General features: G+C 30.6%; 1 protein-coding gene across 9 annotated transcripts in view; it reads right to left on the bottom strand.

Moving 5' to 3' along the window:
- Window positions 1-24,096, bottom strand: part of LOC143230325 (apicoplast pyruvate carrier 1-like) — a 124,851-nt gene that overhangs the window by 22,071 nt on the left and 78,684 nt on the right. For all 9 annotated transcript variants that reach the window (XM_076463674.1, XM_076463680.1, XM_076463677.1 and 6 more), the window contains 6 exons: window positions 18,496-18,622; window positions 13,096-13,223; window positions 7,219-7,348; window positions 5,190-5,471; window positions 3,491-3,613; window positions 2,877-3,086 (listed from right to left, as the gene is read on the bottom strand). In XM_076463674.1, the coding sequence (XP_076319789.1) occupies window positions 2,877-3,086; window positions 3,491-3,613; window positions 5,190-5,471; window positions 7,219-7,348; window positions 13,096-13,223; window positions 18,496-18,622 (1,000 nt within the window). The remainder of the gene's footprint in view (window positions 1-2,876; window positions 3,087-3,490; window positions 3,614-5,189; window positions 5,472-7,218; window positions 7,349-13,095; window positions 13,224-18,495; window positions 18,623-24,096) is intronic.

Here is a 24,096-nt window from a genome sequence, read left to right as displayed (position 1 = left end):
AGTCAGAAGTAAAGGAATACACACCAATACATGTTACAGCTTAGAAACCTGTAAACTCACTCAACAGAGTTTGTATGCAGCTCAAGATATTCAGAAGCATTTCTATAATAAGACCAAGCAAAAGCGTTTCAAGATTGAACACAAAGTCTTAGTTCTGTTGTCAACAGACCACAACAAACACACTTTGCAATGGAAGGGACCTTTTGAAGTACAGGAAATACTCAACAGGATGAAAACTACAAGGTGAATGTGAATACCAAGAGTTACCATGCCAATCTGTTGAAGAAGTATTTTGAGAGAGAAGATCTAATAGCTGCAACTATTAAAACAGAGATGGATGTTGCAGGTGTGACTATTATAGATGCAGAACCTGAAAACAGTGAGTAGATCAAGACCACTAGGTGATGACGAGACATACAACGAACTGACTGGTAAAAAAAAAAAAAAAAAAGCATTACAAGACCTACTGTGCCAGTACACAAATATCTTAACAGATAAACCAAACCTGGAAAGACAGGCCTTGAACAACATAAGATTGAGACCACAACCAGAGATCCAGTCAAAGTGAAATCCTATCAGATGCCTTATGCAATGAGGAACCTGATAAAGCAGGAAGTTGAGACAATGTTGGAAGCTGGATTCACTGAGCTTCCAAATTCAGCCTATTGTTCATGAGTTGTAACTGTGAAGAAGAGAAACGAATCAAACTGTTTCTTCACAGACTTCCAGAAGCTGAACCTCATGAACAAATTTTGCTCTGAACCTATGGAAAACCTAGAGGCCATCATAACAAAACTTTTCAAAGATAAACCTTGGTAAAGGTTACTGGCAACTGCCAATGGAGATGGAACCTAAAGAGAAGAGAGCATTCATGACACTAGGAAAAGCACCCAAAAAAGATTAGTTGTTTTTCACTGAGTACAAGCATTAGGACTCACTATCAGACCATTCAAGTGCTATATTAGATATTATGTGCTGGAGTTTGTTGGATATAAAGTGAAGGACTGACAGATAGACATAAAAAAGGATAAGATAATGTGTTACAAGATACACCAGCTCCAGTAAAAAGGCAGAAAGTTAGATACTTCCTGGGATTAGTGGATACTACAGGAAATTTATCCCAAATTGTACTGAAATTACTGCACCATTGACTGACCAGACCAAGATGGAATAGCCAGGTCAATCATCTGATATCAAACTAACTGAAAACTTATGAGCTGAGTTAAACCAATTAACAAAAGATCATAAGCCACACATAGAAGATGAACTTTTTGAAGCATTTAAAGAAGGATGGCAGTTAACTGCTCTGTAATATTTGCACAACTCATTGAAAGCATGCCACGTCAACATGAAACAGTACTGAAATTTATAGATGCTTAGACAATCAAACTTTGCATGCAATACATTGATGTAGAAAATATATAGAGATTTCTAAAAGGCAGATAGACATTTAAGTCATAAAGATATAAATAGTGTGAGGTGAGTGAAAAACTGCAGATAGACAACAGCAGAACACAGTAAACTTACAGGCAAGAAACAGTTTGGCAGAAAGTTAACTACCATAGAAATGATAAGCCAAATGATTAACATAGGTCTAATGTTTAATATGTCAGAGTAAGAAAAAAAATCTTTTCTGTCAAAGTGTGGTTCCAAAGTAAATGAATCAGTCTGAGCGCATTTTGACAAGAAGAACAGAAGATATTTTGAAGAAAGAAGATCATATGATTATAATAGTTCATTCAACAACTGTAAGTGAATCACACACACACACACACAATACTAGTGTGATAGTAACAGAGAAGATAGTTTAGCTTGTCAAATGAAATTGTAAAGTAACTGAATAGGCTTAAGTGCACTTTGACAAGAAGAAGAGAACTGTATACATAGTGTTTATGATATGCCTACAATCTCTATAGTGTGAAAAATTAGTTAAACATATGTTTAACTTGTTCTGAACATATATATTATCATGAAAATAAGTGGAGTGCATGCTGTTCATTTATCACTGAATTTATTGTCAACAAGTTACAGACACCTACTGTAGAAGAATCCTAAGCCAGACAACAACACAGTATACATTTATACTACATAAGAAGTACAAGTAAAAGCCTTTTATTTTAACAATTAGTGAAAAATGTTGACAATTCTGACAATTATCTTCTCATGCTACTTATTCAAATAGAACCTCCCATGTAAAAAAACAATTACATAAAAAAGCTAAATACAATATAGTTGACACTGACACTTAAATAAACGTAAATGAATTAATTCTTTACAATAGAGGATTTTCTTTGTTAATTATATTTTGATGTTATCTGATCAAGGAAATCTCCAAACTTATAAAACAATATTAATTAATAAAAATTTTTTCCAAATATTCATTTTATTTAAAACATTAACATTATATAATAGTTATTTTAACATTAGAAAATTATTTTCTTTACCTCTATACACAGAGAATTAAAGCACACATTAATCATACTAAATAGTTTTCTTTTTACTTTCAGACTAAATGCAATAAATTACTGTTAATACTTAGTAATAAAATAAACCTGTGTACTAAACTAATATTTATTTGTTAAATTTTCTCATATTAATATTTAAAATTATCTTTAATATTAACCACTTTATCTGCTGCTTACAAAATGTTAAAAATCTAAGAAAAATGTATTTAATTATTTTATATTTTACTCCTTTATCTAATAAGCAAAACACACAAGATACATAGAAACAAGTGGACAACCTTTTGGTATTTTAACTTGCTTCAAATGGCTCATAACTAGTAAAATTTTGTTTGGTAAAAATTTTAATACTGACATGGTTATTCATTGAAACATTTAACAATAAGCAATTAAAGACCATCTAAACAAACTTACTGGAATTCCAAAAATGAGACCATAAATTGTACCACCATGTTTGGTCCCAAAAACTTGTGCTGTGGCAGCAGGTACAACAGCCCAAATACCCGAGCTAACAAAGAAAATACTGATCACCCATATAGCCCACATGGGCTTGTAGCCAAAATGAGTTGCTGGAAAACTGGCAACCAAGCTACCAAATAAAAATGTGATAATGCCCATGATAACCTAGGGGGGAGAAAGAAAAAGAACTATTATCACTCAATTAATGATCTGAAAAGCAAAAATGTATTTTGTTTTTTACAAAAAATCTAGTAGACTTCACTGTCAAATTCAATCACCTAAAGATAAATGTGAATTTGCTGTTCACTGTTGATATTGTATTAGCAAGACAACTATTAAGTAAACTGGTATATCAAATATTTGATTTATAACCTTTACATGCAAAAACCAGAATGTTCCAACTTACCTAACATATTTTCTGTCAGGTGTTTTGTTATTGAATGAAACTGGAGCTAATGTTCCTTATATAAATACTTTTACATAATTAGTGGTTCATTCTGAGGAAGAATAAAGTCACACAAAGATATTCAAATATTTTCCCAAGGTGTATAACGAAAGCTCAGTCTTACCCGGTAATTACTCTTATCAAATACAAAACCCCAGAACGTTTTTCCAATAGCATTAGCAACTCCAGAAAAACCAGCAATAGTTGCCAGAAATATGTCATCCTTGATAAATGTTTGTCCAAATGCCTTAAAAAAATAAAAAATAACAAAAAACAGTTAAAGAAAATGATAAAAATGTATTTTATTGTTTAAATTCTTTTACGTCATTTACTGGTATTATACACTGAGTTATGATATGCTTACACTTTTTTTAATGGTTATTTTTCATGTATGATTACATTATGTGCATAAAATAAAAAAATACCAACACTTCACATTCAGGACCTCTCTGTAATCCACTATCCTAGCAGCTAGAAACTGGAAAGTGGCAAGGATTCTCATACTCTGATGATAAGGGAAAGAAATGTGGTGGAGAGTCTGGAGGAATGCCAATGCTGGAGACAGTGCAATAGGTGACCATGAAATTCCTATTTTGAAAACCAAACCATCCCTGATTTATGCAACCAAAGGAATGGCAGGAATGGGTAGCAATTCCCTTCTACCCATGAAATCCAAAGATTGGTACAGTCTGGAATGGGCATATTTATGGAGTAAAAAATTGCAAGAAAAACCTACAAACAATTTTATGAAATACTCCATCCCAACAGTGTACAATATTGGCCCTGGATATATATTGAGATTGGTAGGAATAGATTCAACTCAAAGACAACTTCGTCAGGATGCTCAATACAACCTTTGCCAAGCTACCCCATGCAAATTCATCCTTCACTTTTAGGGCCCAACCCCAAGGAAGTGGAGCCTCAGGAGTAGCCAGGAGTAACTGATGCAACATCAACTTCCAAATAGAACCACACAAAGGCTGGAGTGCTTTAATCACCAGTAGAATGTCCTTAATAACCACAGTCCACAGGATGATCAGATTCAAGACTATGCACCATCAGACCCAAGATTTACTACATGCAAATGGAGTGACCAAGTCATTAGGAAATAGATAATATACCCTGGTATGACTTTTTTGTTGGCCATACAGCACAGATTTGGATAAATGTTTAGCTTACCTGGACAGGTAGTGAATGCTCATCTCATGATAGGATTCTAGACTTAAAAAAGAAATATTCCCCTAAAAGGAAAGTAAAAATAAAAAAAATAAATTACCAAGTCACAGCTGAACTGATAAAATAAACAAAAAAAATATTTGTCACTCAAAGTGGTAAGAATAGAATTTGAAGTTGGGACATGAATTTCAGAAATCCTAAATGAAATTAAGTTAACTAGGCAAAATACTATACTGAGCAAACTGTAGAAAAGGAAGAGAAAATACTAAAGTACTACTTCATAAGTTTAAAGAAAATTCTGCATAAAAACAACACAATGTTTTAAATATCTGTACTTGAAATCTACTTCACAAGAAGTGATGTTTAGATCACAAGCATTAGGAAGGAGGTTTGTCACATTATGATTTTCATGCAGTGATGCAGTGGACTGTTGGGTAGCTGGGAATTTCAAGGCCTGTGGCATTGAAAAATTTTTTGTACATAGAGAGCAGCTCTGAATAAACATAACTATGAGTGAAAAGAGGTAAGACACTATAATGAAAATACATTTTTGAATTTCAGATCAGATCAGGCTTAAATAAATCTCTATACTTCTTAGTTTATGTCTACAACCATAGTACACACACACAAAAGAAAAAACTACACACCTTGTACATTGTAATGACATATACCATCACCTGCAGGAGAAGTCCAACACAGAATCCTAGAACATAGAACTCTTTTGTTTTGAAAGCTTCTTTAACTTCCATATCTCCAGGTAAAACTTTACTCTTAGAAATATCATTGGTCTCACTCTTGATGTTCAGCTTCTCTGGTAGATCTTTTCCAATATTGATATCTCTAGTTTCCAACTTTTTATCAATAACTTGTTCCTTCTCAGAGATTTGAGGTAGTTTTTCAGTGTCAGACTCTGAAGAATCAAAGGTTTCCTAAAGTCAGAGTTTAAAGTTTCATTATTTTTCAGATTCATTACTCTTTAAAGTACTGAAGGCATGATACTACTAGCTTTTAATAAACGTCTTCCTTCTGAATTAATTTAATTGCATACACATTAATAGGTCCAAGGTTCTCATCAAGTTCTTACATATATATCTTAAAGACATGAATTTTCCAAGATATCTCAGTGATGAAAACTATATTAAGGAATTCTAAAATTTTTATGAGCCCAAATCAAGATGATGAAAATACGATATTGTTAAAATCTTAAGACCAAAAACTCAAGATTGATGATCATAGTAATATTTACATATGTTAATGCTAAAGGGCACAATCCTAAACTAAGAAAATCAGGATTTTAATCATAATAATTTTTTATTCAACACCTTATCAGTAATGCCTATAATATTAACAACAAAAAAACCCTAAAAAAACAACTGTCCTTGGCAACAAGTGACAGATACTTCATCACATTATGGCTGATATGACAGTACACTTGTGATACACAATTCCAGTGCTCTTGAGGGTAACATAAACATACTCAAGTCAGTAAATGAGTTAATAACTTAGTATTTACTGTAAGAATAGGGTATGTGTGTAAACATGCTTTCGACACATTACTAACTGAATTGTTCATTTTAAAACAAACTTACATTACTGATGAAAGTTCAAATTTTAAATTTTAATAATCATAAACATTGCTGAATAAAGATGTGCTCTTCTTTTAAAAAATCACATGCACTGAAGGATATAAATAAAGTTGATAATGCAAGGACAAGTTAAACATGAAGTAATTAATATTACTAAATATAATTTTAGTATGTAATTAGTTTTTATTATAATTTACCACTGTCTCAAATATTTTAGTATTTCCCACAGCTTCAAAGACTACACTTAAAAAGACTTAACTAGTTTTAAATGTTCTCCATATACATCACTTAAGTCTAATAATGAATAAATGATAAACTACAAAATTATTAAAATGAACTATACTGAATAATAGTGCGAGTGTTGTAGCATAACTACTTTCTGTAGATTACTGAAACATAAACAACATTTGAAGTAAACAAAAAAAAATTACAAATATATGCTTTTGTCTTAAATAATTTTTGTTTCTAGTTAAAAGTATATTCAAAACTATAACATTCAACTATTTTAGAAATAAGTTGCTTGACTTATATATAATCTGAGTGACCAAAATATTTAAGGACACTTTTTGTAGGACAAAATTTTAATAGTATTGCTACATTTCATACATATAAATAGCTGTAGTAAATTTTCATTTTCATGCTATTACTTCTAAAGTAGAAAATGTATGAAACTTCTGTGACCTTTCTGGAAAGGGTTAATGGGAAGTCTTGATTACTATAATAGCTACAAGTTATTAACTATGGTTTTTATTTAATCAAATCACTCGGCATGACACCTTTCATTCTGTGTTAAGCAAATACTTTGAAGATTTCATATTTTACTTTAATTTTTACCCTAAGTATGTCTACATAAATATTTCTGAAGAAGCAGTATTCATTATTCTCGTAAAATTTTGTAGTAAATGTGGGTTATCTTACTTTTGTTAATGAAACATGCTTTATTTTTAATAGCACAACTTCTTCTGATGCATTCTACTGGTTATAGTAAAGTTGCTTCTATGCATCCATTCAACATTTTTATATTTCAATCATTTTTAATAAACTGCAGTAACATGAAGTATCTCCTCATTATATCATGTTTGTTTTTTACCTTTGTGTCAGGAATTCCTTGTTGGGGAAAAAGCAGACAACAAGCAATGATTTGAATAGTGGAATAAACACCTCCCATGACTAACATGGCATAAGGAACCTTATCTAAAAGTACCTTATCTGTGAAATATCTGTAAAAACAGAAAATAAAAATATATAGTTATTTAAATTCTGTTAATAATCTAATAAAAATAGCCCAAGATACTACTTTAGAGAAGATAGCAAATTTTTGGGAGGTACAAAAATCCCAACTTAACATCAATGATTATATGGGCCATTAAAGAAAAAGTCATCAAGACTTTGGAACTGATGCATTTGATTATCCAAAAATGTAGTTAATTCTAATTCCAACAATATTCTAATGTTTGTCATACAACTGATACCTAATGATTTATAGTCCATATAATCTTTGAAGTTGAGTCAGAGAATTTTATAACTTCCTCTCCCAAGAAGCCACTTTCCAGTAACCTGCTTTTGTCTAATTTTCATATAATAACTAAATGTTTACAACAAATGCACACAAACATATGACAAACTTTGTCTTAATCCTTTAGTTGCTACGTTAGGTAATAAAATGCAAATTTTGATAACTGAGGCTCTTTTTTTTTTTCTCAAAGATTGAATACCAGCTTATACTAATTTAATCAACATAAAAGTGAATCACTTTTGTCATGTGACTTTTACTAACTGATTTATGACCCACATAAGTGGCAAAGATGGCTCAGAATATGTTCTCTTATCTTGATTTTGTGTAACTTTTAGTATGTTGCATAGAATAATTGTGGTAATAATGCCACAGTGTAATTATTTTCTCTTACAATCATTTTCATATTTAAGCTCTACCTCTACTAGACCATAGGAGTTTTTTGTTAATTTTTTTTTGCAGTCACCTTGTACCAAAACAGTCTAATTTTCAAATTAAAATAATGAAATTAATAGACACATCACAAAATGTTTTTTTTTTCTGACAAACATTTTGAAATTGTTTAGCATTACATTGATAGTGTCATGCTACCACAAACTGATCACTTTTGAGAAGGGATTATAATAGCCCTTTATGACTCACAAGTTTTGAATACGATATACATTCAAATCATGAAGATGTGTTCAATGACACAATGGCTTGTAATTTACAAAATGGGGATATATGTTGTACTTAACAGCATTAGAAGAAAAGAAATACAGATCAACTCAATGCACCAGGGTCATCAGGAAATGGATCTACAGCGAGTCGTACACAGATGCAGCATCTTAATATTTCTGTGTAATTGAACTGTGTTCAAAAGAGCACATAAAAACAACTATTTCCTATATTAAATAAATTATAGAAAGAGACATGGAGAAGTGGTGTGCCTTGACCATGACAGCAGCCTTACAACTGAGCATTATGAAATGGAGTCTATGCACAATCATCATCAAGCAAAATATAACTGAATGTGGTGATATGACCTGTAATGATGTGGTATGGCTCTAAAATTGTTTTATTACAACATACTCAATCACTGTATTTTAGTAGTTTTAAAGTTTAAAAGCTGAACAAATAAACACTGTTGCCATGGAGACAGTTTTTAATCCTCTTTAGTTGTCATCATCAAGCTTAATAAGCAATAACAGAATACATTTAAAAGTATCAAACACTGAATATAAATTTTTTCAAGATTCTCTATTTTAGACAAGTTTAATGAGCAAGACAGTGAAATATAATTTTACTCATATAACAGTTTGCTTGTTTTATTTGAGAAATTAATACATTACATTTAATACTACAAATGGAAATATAAAAAATAAAAACAAATTTTAGATTTATGAGATTTTAAATTCATTAATTATTATTTATTAAAGCATAACTCATATTCAGCATTTAGATTAAAAAAATGTCATTGGGCTACTTTGATTTTTTCTTTCCCAAATGATTTAATTCTTAAATTCCTGAACATGTTATAGAGAAGTACAGTGGAACCCCTCTAAGTGGCCACCCCTCAGATTCGGTTACCCATTGAAAGCGGTCATTCAATAACAGTCCCTTTTTTTGTTTACATAATCCCTAATTATGTACACTAGAACCCCTCTAATCAGGCCAGTTTGTCTCAGTCCCGAAGGTGGCTGCTTTAGAGGGGTTCCACTGTAGTACCTAGTGTAAAAAACTAAACAAGGAAACTACACATGAGTCTTTCAAAATAAAGATTTGTTAGGACATTTTACTCAATATCAGGCTTGACTTCAAAATTTTAAAGACACAAGCAAAGACTTTTTTTCTCTGCTATTAAATCTGAGACAACTACTAGAAACAGCTAATTACTGTAAATCAACTGAAACTTTTTATTGGTTACTCATTGTACTAAATTTTAAATACATATATATCACATTCAGTTGTATGAATCTTCTGTGTCATGTTTACTTTTCAAATACCAAATATATTTTAATTACACTTGACATTGTTTAATTTAACTAGTTCAAAAATTTTAAAAGATACTTAGTTTGAAACCCTAAATGTAAACATTTGTTGGAGTATATATTCAAAGTAAAAACGTTTTGGGATAATACATATTAATATATAGGATTGGTGGAGTAAGACATTCAACATATTATTTTTAAAAATGTATCTGTCATCATTACATTTACATTGATTAATCAATAATTCAATATTTCAATGATCAACTGACAGAAATTACAGTTAAATAGATTGTAACAAAAGTAATCTACCAAATGAAATTATGATTAAATTGATATCATAAAAGTAACCAAATAATTAAAATTAGGGTTTCCATTTATTATTATTTTCAATTATTTCAACTTATTTAAGTAACTGAAATATTGTTTATTTGTTGTCAAGCACAGAGCAACATAATGCCCAATTTCAGCCTTATGAATTGTATTATTTTTTATATTAAGATTGTTCAGCTTTAGTAATTTGCAAGGAGGATTCATCATTCCAGGATTCTGATTTTGATTTCTATTACCATCAAAATTGCTCACCCTGTCTTTGTTATAGTAAAGCTACTAAAACTATCTGCCACTATTACTAATTTTAAACTACCGACTAAAATGAAGACACTTGTTTGTAGCACCCAATGCCGACTATTTGTTTTCTTAGGCATACCATGATTTGAGAAACACTGTACCAACCAGTTCCTTTTGATTAATCAGTTAGTTAAGTGTTCCTCAAACAATGGTATGTACAATTAACCAATTAGCAAATACCACAAACTATTCAGCTCTAATCATTGCAAAAGAGTATTGGAATGATACATTCAGTACATATGTTTGATAGAATAATACAGTATTCCTAGGTTCAGTGAATTAAAACAAAGATATACAAGCTTATTGTGCACGCTAGAGTTAAAATAATTTGTAAACATAAATTCAGAATAATAGGAACACCAAAAATATATGTATAAGATAAATTACTATATATTGGAGAATTTTAGTTTCCTACCACAACCACTCATGTTATTAACAGTGGCAGTTTCAGAGTCCTATACACAGCTCTTCCTAAAAAATGAAGTCTTGATGCAACTTTTGCATGGAATATTCTTATGTCAAAAATTTGATTTATACATGCTTTACATGCAGTCTTTCACACTTAAGAGCTATAAATGGAAAGACACTAATAGTATGATTGCCTGTGCTTTTATACAATTTATTCTGGTGTGACACTTTCTGATTTGTGTGATGACAACCAATAACAGTGCAAACTGCAATATGTGAATATATGCCAGTGTACTTTTTTCACACAATAATAGGATGATACTCTCAGAGTATTTGCATTTTATATCCTTAATACTCTTCATTTCCATAATTATTTCCACTATTCTATATTCTTTTAAATTATTCAACTCAGAAAAAAATTATCTTTTTCTTGCTTTTTTGGGAAGCAAAGTTACAAGTTACAACAGCTTCAATTCATTTCTTAAACAGTTTTACACATAATTTAGAACTGACTGGATATACAGCCAGCATTCACTTAATTGTATGACAACTTACAAGAGCTCACTGACATGTGTGTGTATAATGCTGCTACCTAGTAAAGACAACTTGATCTAGTTCTGTAAACAGGTTTCAATTCATTCATTAAGTGATGCACCATTCAGACAGTTAAAGTTAAGAACTGAACACACCATAAATACTATCTGTGACAATGCTGAAGTACTGGAATTGTCTGATAACTTCATGTTTTTTTTCATTTGTGCTTTTATACACTAAACAAAAAGCACAGTCAGTGTTACTGTTTGTACTTCAGTCATGAAAGCAAGTGTAAAACAAAGCACAAATTATTCAGAAGGAATGGGTAGAAATAAAACTAGTACTAGAAAGTACTTCCCATCCAAAGAAAAATTGGTACAAAAACAAGTAACCAAATGAAAAACTGCAAGATATGCCTTATAGTAAAGACAGATTTAACATGAAAAGTAACAAAATGATAAGCATTAATAGTCCAAAAATTAGGAGCAAGCGTACATAAGTACTACAGCCAAAGATACTAATAAAACAAAGTACATGAATTAGCCAACAGTGTATTTTGTGTGCATCTAATAACAAAACATTTTGAAAATACAAACCAGTTATGGTCATACTTTGTTTTAACATTGTAAAGTAATTCTCCTTCGATTTTCAAGTTCATCATATAGATTGGATTGTAGAAAAATTATGTTTGGAAGCTGCCAAAAAGAGCAGTTTATGCTATAGTCATACCAGAAAACACAACCAAATGTCCATGCTTGGTAGCTGTGTTCCACTACACATATGCATTTTTGTAATTCTCAGCTAATAAGTTATTAATCCTACTGAATATGAAATTCAAAAGAAATGACTGAGCAGAATCTCAGTGTGATGGATGAAGCAACCAGTGAAATGAAATCACTTGGTATCTTTATAATTACCTTATTACATCAACATTAATTGTTTACACGAGTGTCAACATAACCACACAAAGATACCCAGGTAAATACAAGGTTAGCAAAATATCCTAGAGTATTAAGAAAAAAATGGTGCTGCAATGTTTTTGATTCTTTCTTTTTAACACACAGAGTTTGTCTACAAGAATGTTATCCTAACCAGAGGAAGACACATTCATATAAGGCTGACAAAACATCCTACAGCATGGAATAAAACTGTATTACAAGGATACGTTTCACTATGCTTTGCTTTACAAGCCTGACTGAAACTACATTCACATTCTGGGCTCTATCTAATAAGATCTAAACAAACCAATGCCTATTACAGGCATGGTGATCGAGGTCCAAATCTTGTATAATAATGTCTTCTATGCAGAATTAAATAAGTGGTTGAGATTCTTATAAGCTTTTGGAATCCTTCACAAAACGGATACCGTTTACAAATTAGATTAACAAAGAATGAATATTGCTTTTTATGTTTTCAATGATTTTAAGAAACACTAGATGTTTAAATTATCTACTTAAATATTAAATATTCTGAGGAAAACAAACACTCAGTGCAATTAACCTAATTCATATATTTATAAACATTCTAGATGCTGCTGACAGAAAATGCTCTCTTGCTGTAAAGAAATATCATACGAGTATATCACTAGTGGAGTGTTGTAACAATTTACGTTTGATATTTTTGAAAAAGAATATTGCTTGACCTAGCTTACTACAGTAATAAAGGTCTACAGGCTAGACCACTAGCATGGAAATGTTTGAAATGTGAGAATGGTGACTCAACCAGAAACACTGTCAGCTCGAAAATGGTACAAAGGTATTTTATAATAACCTGGATTAAGCAACTTAAATATAGCTGTTATTAACCTCTCTCTCTATTTTCTGCAATAACCAGCTAGTTTGTTAGTGCATAAGACTTTGTCTAGCTTCAAAAATGACTTTCTTTAATCACTACATTCAATATGACGAAGGCTTACCCATCATCAGCAGGTGGAATATTTTTTGGATTTATATAGGCTGTCTGAATGTTATTGAAAGCTACAGGACCAACTCCAAAACCTGCTGTCACTAAAGCAAGGGCTAGTCCTTTTCTAAATGGAAACCACTGAAAAAAATGTGTATAATATTAAAAAAGTCATCAAAGATTACGAAATAAGTAAACTGGTGATAGATGTACACAGTACCAAAGAAAGCTCTTATATGTGTGTGTGTGTGTGTGTGTGCATATAAAAATGCCTAAAATGCATCAAATTTTATACATTCACAGATAATGTATTTCAAAAATACATTGATGTCCAAGATATTTTTTAAAAAGATGCCCACAATGTCAATTTACAGTGAAACAAATTGTTTAAACACTTGTTCCACATGTGGTACCACACGAAAACGTTTACAAAAAGCTTAACTATTTCATTAGTAGTTTAATTACTCACAATAAGTAAACATTGCAATACAACTTTACAATATTTTGAGCTATTGGAAATAAACATTTATAATACAACATTATGTGATGTTTTCATGTAGGTATTAAGACAGTGGTTGTGCATTATTATATGAGCATAACAATTAATATAAGTTTCTTAATTTCACACATTCAGTTCAAACTACACTACAATAGCATATATTAAAAGAATTTATCAAATTTATACCTATAGTGTCCTGGTGGATTGTATCTTCAGTTCACAGGGTAATAGTTGAACAAATTGGCAACGAATGACATAAGCATTGTTAGATGATCAAGAAAACAAGTTTTTCACTTTTTAGTTGTTACTTTCTTTATGCTTTCTTAATACATTTGAAACAAGGTTAAAAGGATGAAAAAAATATAGACCAGCAGGTATAATTTCAGTCTTTAAAATAAAAGGATCCAAAAAGAAACATACGTAAAAGAAAGTATTTTCATTTTTCAACACAAAATATTGAATAAAAATGAACATAATAAGACAGAAAATAAATAAACACTAGTTTAAATGATCAATGAAATGTCCCTGCAACATGATATTTTGTGGTATTCATTTAATTTGTGAGCTTACAACTTCAAGTAATGACTTAAGATAAAAAACAAACATACTGATACTAATATTCTATTGGTCTGTTGGTCCATCTAACCAATCCCATCCACTAAATTTAACTTTAAAATGAAAATAAAACTCTCAAATTTATCACTTATTATTCATGTATTTAGTAAGGTTTCTCTTAAACTCCCTTAGATTAACTGCATTCACCACATCTGAATAAACACATTCTGAAAGCCAACCACAGCATACCTTCTGATTAATGTGAGACGTAAATTTTCATAAATTTAAAAGTAAATAAAAAAAAAACATAACACTACATGATATTTACCAGCAATAAAAAATGTGGTTTCTCATTTACTATAATCAAACAGTGGTTCCTTTCATTGTTGGTTATTTTTTGTTTTAGCTACAAGTTGTCTTGCCCTTTCAGAGTAGACCTATTAATTAAACTTAAAATTTAGACTAAAGAAAGTAAAATATCAATAGTGATAGATCACAGTGTAAAACTTGTATGTTTTTCAGAAATCAGGTTGGAAACTAAAAAGCTATAATTATCAAAATATACATGTTTTCTGATATAAATAACTTTTTATTAAAGGTCTACATGCTTTTCACTTTGATCTCTAACTTTTAAAGTATGTCATATCTCCATTTCATGCCAATGAACTATTTTTTTACACCTTGTCATTGGAGGATAAATATATTTGATGGCTGATGTATGATGCTCTGTAACTAGAAATAATGCTTACTATTATGATTATTACTACTTACTGTTATCATCACTACACAATTTAAAAATTGAGGGTCTTAAAACTATGTACAAAGTTCACTAAAACTTTATTTTAGCATATCTTTACACAGTAATATATATGGTCTTGATGTTTGAAAAGAATATCTTTGTAATTAAACCATAAGGTATCTAGTGGGAACAGCCTATTATGTACTAATAACAACCAAACTATTACCACAGAATAAGAAATACAGTAGACCTTTAACATTATGGGCACCCTTTCAACTGTGACCAAATGCCCTCTATAGCAAGGTGCCATTAATATCAAAAAATGAGCCAGGCAAAGCTGGATTTATTACTGACCATACTAAGTTATGATATTTTAAGGCCCTTATTTTGTTTAGTGTATGCAGAACAAAGGTGTTTGTAAGTTGCACACTACCATAATGTGAAACACTACCAATGGGAGGTCCCAGAGGGTGGATCAAAAGTTTTTTTTTGGTTTTTTTTAGTTGATCACTAAGCTTCAAAGTTTGAACTGCTAAACATTTAGCTTTTAGCTTATATGTTTATTTTACTGTCAACACCAGAAGTAAAAAAATCCACTGAAAATAAAGCAACAAATTACTACTTGTGTCAGATTGCTTACAAGATATTGTACAATGACACTCTCAAGAGAAAAATATGCATGTGCACAGAAATAGGCCAACTTAATCCCTGCTCTGAAAACACAATGTGGACTTTATCAGCTTATGCATCCTTCAGTGTTTACAACAAGAATTCCCCAGAATAATAAGACTGCATTATGAATCTGTGAAAATGTTTATTACACTACAAGGTTCAGAGCCAATCCAATAAACAATGCAAGCATCTGAATACTGGTTATCCTTCTGGGATGTTTATAAGTTTTACAAATAGCAGAGAAAAGAAAGAGAATTAAAAGATCTGTCCTCAACACTTAAATGGTGGCCATCATCAATTATTGCTGCTATCTACAACATTCCCGCTGTTTAAGGATTAATGACATAGTGTCCATTGTTTTAAGATGCTATTAATTAAAGTTCTACTGTACTAGAGTTGGTTCTTTTAAACTTTAAACACTTTAAAGCAAAATTTGTTTTTAATTAATGAAAGACTAAGTTATAACTATTCTACTAACCATTTCAGGTCTTCAGTTTTTTTTTTATAATAAAATCCATTCACTCTCATTTGAGAATTTACAAAGTTAGCCAAACAAAAAAATTATAATCTCAATTCTGAATATAATTTTGCTAAAATAAAATGTATATTACAAATAATTATTGTTTCTACAGGTTAACATCATTGATTTTATTCACCTTACACCTTATTTAGATTTCAGACAAATTACATATAAAAAGAGAGGTTATAAAACATGAACAGTTGTAACAAAAACAAGAGCTTAATAATATTAGTTTTGGATGGAAACATCTTAATAAATATACATGTCATATATCAAATGTTTAAAACATTACTAAGGTATTGTAACACTTAATCACATATAATAGTCTAAAAAGCTGCTTTAATAATTCATATGGTTTAAAACTTCAACTACCCCAGGCAGAACAAACGCAATTTTAGTCTTCTCTGCTTTTATGGCCAGGCAAGTTTATTAGGTCTTGCTAGTGTATCAATTAGGCCATACTGTCAGTGACTTGCATCAAATACACAAATGCTATTTCTGTATATAAAACCTTTTGCTAATGAAAATTCAGAACTGCATAAATGTCTAAAACAATGGCACTTCAAATATATTTTGCTATAACATGATGTGACTATTCATCTGGACACAAAACTCAAAGTATGTATGTAATCATTTGCTCTGACTTGGGCATGGAAAACTTGAATTTTAACTGTATGGTGAACTGATGGAGATGGACATTGTCAAAGCAATATGCAAGAATTCTCTTTGAAACTTACTTGCTGAATCTAAACACTATATAACAATCAACACTGCTTGCTCATGTTCTTGTAGCTAATCCACACATTCAGCATTTAATTAGTTTCAGTAACCCCTTTTGAACAGTTCTATTATGCATTTGGAGCTCAATAATCTCTATTTCTTTGTCCTCTACAATATTCCACTTTGTAAATATGGTGCTCTTCTGTTTTGGCTCTAGAAGCACAGTTGCAAAGTCACAGACAGACAAAAGGAGAAATAAAAGGGGGATTTCTTTGATTGTTTTCTTAAGACAAGTGTCAAAAGAACAAGCAATCATTGAATCCAATATTTCTAGAGATGAGATGAGCAGTAAGCAAAAGAAAAAGCCAAAGAAATGTTGATTTAATACTGGTAGTGGTGTTGAACATGTTCAGAGTCTATGTCTAATGTACAATAAAGAAATATAGTATTATATTTCTTTTTCTATATATTATGCAATTAAAAACTGCAAAAATATTTGGTTACAGATGAGCAAAAACTTTTAAAACTGCTTACTTAATGTAAAACTGTACTTTAGGAAAAGTCATGCTACATATTCATAAAAAATTTCCCAGTAGACACACCAAGTCACTTAAGTGGTGTTATTCAAAATTCTAAATTTTATGTAGTTTCTAAATACAAGTAGACAAAATTACTAAAACAGTTTTAAGAGACTGCATAAGAAAATATAGTAATAGTATGTTCACATAAAATTACGCAATTAGTAAATATAGACATTTAGTTACACTTGTGATAAAACACTGCTTTATTTTCATTCAGTAATAGAAAATTTTCATCTTGAAATATTTTACTGCTAAAACATATATTTGGAAAATTAAGAGAATGATGAGAAGCCAAAGAAATTTATTAACAAAGAGCATACATAGTTTTAAGTATAAAAGAAATAATATTTTGAGATAAACAATAATCTTGACAAAGATGAATGTTATAAAAAAACTGACAAACAAAATCAAAAACATTTTCAGTATATTATTCTTGACCCTTTATTATTTAAATTGCATTTAATAGTGTTACCGATTAGAAGTTAAGCACTGTTGTTTCAAAACAAACATTACAACATATAATTTAACCTAATGTGCATGGGTTCAGGCCATTTGATCAATCTCATGCTGGAAAAGAAATACTGACTATAATTCCAAGTTTACATTGTGTATGTATATGAAACAAGGCAAGCTTTTAGTAAAAACATATATTTATGTTGTAAACAGAAAACCAAATGTGTTACATAAAGTATTTGTAGTCAAGAAATGTCTGAAAATAGATGATGTCAGTCTGACTCAAATGAGATAATACACATCATGTGAAGAATAAAAATACCTTTTTCCAATTGTCCAGCTTGCATATTGAACTTCAATAACCTACAGAATCCTGTATAATGTAGCTGTTATTTACTCTTCTCTATCACAAATTGTTACTAAATCAGCAATGTAGGAAAAGTGAGTAGTTGATAAGTGACACCAAATACATAATACCAAGTTGAATATCACTTTGTAAAAGGTTGTCATTAAACACAGTTATTATTCTACAAATACTGACGTTTAATACACATTTTTATTTTAATAGAACAAACATTCCTATACCATATTTTTGTGGGAATTAAATATGTGATGAAGATTTATCACGATTTAAATTTGTAATAAGCATAACATGAAACTAAAAGGAACCTTACCTGCATAGCTAATGTGAATGGTGGAATGTAAGCTATCCCTATACCAAACCCTGGAATTAACCCATAAGTGACAGCTACAGCTGCAAAACCACTGTTGATGGAGATAGATGTCAAAGCAACTGAACCACTGAAGTAAAATAAATATAACAAAAGTTATTACTAATTAACTTGTAAGAAATCAAATATTTTATTTAGTGTTATTGTAAGAATCTATCTTTTCTTTGACTTTTATGTTCATATTGAGATGGTGAAAAAGCTTATGAATAAATGAAGTAGTTTTGTAAAAGCTTTTGAAAACCATGGATTTTCTGTAAGGAATTTGAGTAGCTAAAATTGAGATATATTTTGAAAAAAAAAAATATCTAGATTAAAGATAATAGTTGCATGAACAAATAAATAATCAAGCCTCCAAACAAAAACCCATATTTATAATACAGTCACAGACCTTCTAGTTTACTTTGTTTTATATTTTTATTAAGATCCAAGAACTACTAAAAAGAAAAAAATTATCATGAATGATACAATAAACACTCATAGATCTGTTATGCAGACCTTGACTATTTAAAGCCAGTTACAACATTAGTACACTTAAGAGTAAATTTAAATCTAAATCATGGTAATGATAGCTCACAAATGGCTCAACCACTGAAAGAGACTGATGGATAAATAGTAGAGAGAAAATGCTCCTATACATTTTCTTAAATTTATCCAATCTATTCAGTTCAATTTTTCTTTACATTCCCCTAAATCATTCTGTTGTTAGAAGTCATACTTTAAAGTTGCTTACTCCTTATCTTTATATATATATATAAACCCATATAAAAATACTTTGAATCAATCCTAGTTTCACAAAATTCATGTTTCACCAAATCTTTTATCCAATGTCTGGTATGACCATGGTAATATTGACAACCAACCATCAGTTATAAATTAAACATAAAAATTTATGACAACCTTTACCAACTAGTAATCTAACTAGTTCCTGTTATATTTAGTATTTTTAAAATTTAAAATCAACCTAATGAAATAAAGTATCATTTAAACAACACAAGAGCACTCTGGGAATACTTAAGTTATTTTCAAACAATTTTTTTATATTAAGTTAATACACTTTATTACCTTAAAATATCACAAACAAAATATTAATTGCATAAAAGTTTCTGCAAACAATAATTTTTAAATGTTTAAAATACATACTCCATCTAGCAATGTTTACTTTATTTTACTATTGTTTCAATAAACACCAATGCTGTTATTCTGACACAGGCCTGTCGCCAAAATTAGTATTAAGTAATAGAATTTACTAGCTTCATATAAAAGATTGATTGAAAATGTTGGGAAGTAACATTTATTTTCATCAATACAAATTCAGTAGTTTTAGCACACTAGTCTTATATAAATTTGAACAGAGAAGCCCACCAAACACCATTAATCATATTTTCAGATAGTTACAGGTGTTGTGCTACTTTATATATAAAATATCTTTTCATATACCATAGTTTAGGGTTAACAAGTAATGTAATCTTAAATTACTGTACCTGAATCCAAAATTTTCTTTGGCTTTTCATATTTTTTATGAAATTAATTCTTTAGACCAATCTTATATATTATTTACTAACATTTAGTGTAATTCATGAAAACAGATTTTAAAATGCTAAAATTTCTACTTCTGAACAACTCCTAGGAATTTCAACAGCAAATATGCATTTGTTAATTTTTCTCTCCATCCCAAAGAATAACTAATTTTACAATGAGTATATTACTCCCTAAGAGTATTTTCCACTTCCTGATTTTCAAGCATTTCCCTTGTCTTTTTCTATTTAGTTTATCCTTTGGTTGCTACCTTTTTTATGTTGTCCTATGATATGGTTTAACTATTCACTAATAAAACATAGTTTTGAAAACAGCTATATATAAAGTTTAAATATAACTGAAAAGAGTAAGAATCAGACAGGCCCGGCATGGCCAAGCGTCTTAAGGCGTGCGACTCGTAATCTGAGGGTCGCGGGTTCACATCCTGGTCGCGCCAAACATGCTCGCTCTTTCAGCCATGGGGGCATTATAATGTGACGGTCAATCCCACTATTTGTTAGTAAAAGAGTAGCCCAAGAGTTGGCAGTGGGTGGTGATGACTAGCTGCCTTCCCTCTAGTCTTATACTGCTAAATTAGGGACGGCTAGCACAGATAGCCCTTGAGTAGCTTTGTGCAAAATTCCAAAACAAACAAACAAACAAGAATCAGACAACTCACATGACAGTGGAGTAAATACAGCAATCTTGGAAGTAGTTTGTTGTTTGGTGTGAAAGTTTTTTTTGAGTGAGTATTAGTTGTGTTCTGTTTTATAAGACATAAAGCAAGCTTGTGTTTGATTTAGTTAATAAAGTAGGTGACAACAAAATATTCTGATGACTTAAATCCTTATTTATTTAATATTATTATGGTTATAGTGTTTAAACAATGTACATGAATAAACTAGATAATTGGCTACATTATTATTTCTAACTTGATGTTTTATATAAAACATTTTACACTTGTTAGTGATAATAAAACATATTTTCATTATTTTATTAACAATTTATCTGATTTAAATAGGTCAAACAAAATGGCAACCATGAAGATGGCTTAATGTCAGCTTATAAAAAATTTTATGCTAAATATTTTTGCATTTTGTATCTATTTAATATGAGAATAAATCAATAATAAGTTCATTTAATGTCATTTATTAAAATGTCTGACAATGAACTGACCAGAAAATCACAGCTGTAATTGTTTAGCACAATATTTAGAACTTTAATTTTTATTAACTTTGTCACATAAACACACATTAGAGAACAACTGAAATAAGTCTGTGAAAATATTTATCTGTCTTTTGAACTTATGAAGCTAGTTTTAATTGATTCATGATGGTATTTTGTTGATTTGTTTGTAATTTCACATATTTTTCTGCTTGTTTCAGCTGTGGATTATAGTTTTTACTGTCATTATCTGTTTTTAGTTAATAAAAAACATCATTTTATACCTGTGTTTATTTATCTACATACACACAATAATGTTTCCCAAACCATAACCTAATAGAATTCTCATAACCCTGAAAAAGATGGTAAGAACTGTTGGGACTTCATATCCAATTTCCAAAACAAGGACCACTAATATAATTACTAAATAAATCTAAAATAAAACTATTCAGGATTAAAATTACACTATGTGGAACTGAACAGGTGCCAGTTAAAATTCTCATAATCACAGTAACCATAAACATTCAACATCTGGACACAGAGTATCCACATGAAACACAGAGTATCCACATGAAACACAGAGTATCCACATGAAATTCAATGCATGAAGCTTATGTCTTTACTTCTTTTCCTTTACAGAGAAAACACAAACCTCGCATTAGTACACCTACGTTAGTAAGTGTGATGATGTTTTACAAAAAAATCTGATGGAGAAAAATGGATATCATTTTAGGATTCAATGTATAGGAATTACTGTAGAACATGTAAAATTTTCAAGACAATATAACCATTGCAAGTCTGAGTTATTGTGAAAAAAGGAGTCATGTCACTAAAACTTATACTTAAAAGATACTTTATGGTTTTGGTAAAATTAGTGGAAAACAGTGATACTGAAAAGTAACTTTCACACTAGTAAAGCATGTTTGTGATATATAAATAATTAAACTAGATGATTTCCTTTTGTTACAGTAGTTTTTTTTTTTATAAGTTAAAAGACTATATGCATGAACGTAATGGATACATACAAATTTAATGCACTATATACAAGTGCATCAAATTTGGACCTTTTGTTAATGCAAATGCAATATACCATTCTAATTCTTACATTGTTCAAAACTTTCTTACATTTAACAAATTATGTAGTGCATGCCCTTATTTATTTTGCGCATCGTATCTTCACCTGACTTTTTTATTTGTATATATTGTGTATTCCAGACTTTTAGGTTTACACTTAGCTTTGAAATACAATATTTTTCAATGAGGGCATAAAATGTTTGCTTCATTTATTATTTAGGTATATTTTACTTATGTTAATCAATGCAGTTATTTATATACACGTGCATAAGTACTTATAATCTTCACATACCAGGTAGAATTGACCTACAAGTTACGCTATTGTAAACTCCCAGTACTACAGGTAATAAATCAAATCAAAGTGTGAATAGGATGTACATTACACTAATGTACATACCAGGTTTACACATAAAATGCCAACATAGATCAATACAAAACATCTTCTTTCTCACAAATAAAATAAAATTTGTGGTAGCTATTTCGATTTAACACTTTGCATCTCAAGAAGAGATGCAAAGCAATTGAGGGCACTCAGAAGAGACCTTCTCTTTGCCCAACTCATGAAGTAAAATTTTACTGGGCTAGTGATTGATTACTAATAGCTAAACTGACAAGATTTAAAATTAACAAGTTTGTAATGCAATCTGGTGGCAAAAGTCAAATGGTGGTCCTTCGAGAGGTTAACTATTGACTCTACAAAAAAAAAACACAAGAGGATAGGGATCTGTATATCCAAAAACCTCAGAATTTGCTGTGGGAGGAAACAGAAGTACCCCATGAAAACCCACTTTCACGATCAAGATGACAAAAAATCTACTCTAACCATGCCCAGAAGTTTCTAGAAAGAAAATCAGGGTTAGTAAAGCTTATAACAAAAAAACAACAACAACAATAAAACACACATGTTAAGACTTCGATCGATCAAAAGATCAATCTAAGGCACCAGGAGGATAAAGACAGGCAGTTCGTGGATACAACACTGAGTGAATGATTCTATCTGTCTCAATGAGTCATTCTATTTCGGTCTGGGACAAATGGTTTCTTCTTGAGAATCTTGGTTGTATCTTCTTGCTGAACATGATGTTGATATCTGCAGCGGTTGATATGTCTGTAGTCTTAACGAGCATGGGTTGAGCTTGGCATGAAGCTGTCTTCTTTGGTTTGGGTTGCTGCTGAAGGGTAATGTCAACATTGGTCAAAGTATCCTTGTCTTTCTTCTTTGCATTAATTAAAGTATTGCTGCTTGCAGCAGAGATAATTGGTATAATGAAGATGAAAAGCTTACTGGACGAGGGGTACTCTGATTGACAGACATGACATTTTGAAGATTAATTGCTTGACGTTGACTATATGCTCGGTCACGACTTTAACAAAGTTAGTTGGCAATCCTGTGGTCTTAGAATGAATTCTGTGAGCTGTATGGAGTTTCATAAAGGTTGTTGTTTCCATAGAATGTTGAATTTTAGTGGAAGTTATAGACAAATGAACATTCTTGATATATATCAAATACAGGCAACTTTAACTTTTGGTAGGAGAGCACTCAATGTTGGTATCTCCTTTCCATGGTTTACATAGATAATCATGGTCCTAGAATGATGAAGGCTGCAGTAATATGCTTCCTCAGCGAAGGATTCTAGTTTTTCTGTAGTCAACAGAGATGTCAGGTTTAAGCTGGTCAATAAAGGCAATAATTTGACGAGGGGAGAAATCGAATGGTAATCCATCAAGAACTACCAGGGATACTGATGATTTTGGCATCGAAGGAAGCTTGTGTGATGAAGGCAACATGAC

The sequence above is a fragment of the Tachypleus tridentatus genome, chromosome 10, assembly GCF_004210375.1.
Source record: "Tachypleus tridentatus isolate NWPU-2018 chromosome 10, ASM421037v1, whole genome shotgun sequence".
NCBI lineage: Eukaryota > Metazoa > Arthropoda > Merostomata > Xiphosura > Limulidae > Tachypleus > Tachypleus tridentatus.
The sequence above is the reverse complement of the archived record's forward strand: the minus strand, read 5'-3'. Positions and strand labels throughout refer to the sequence as shown.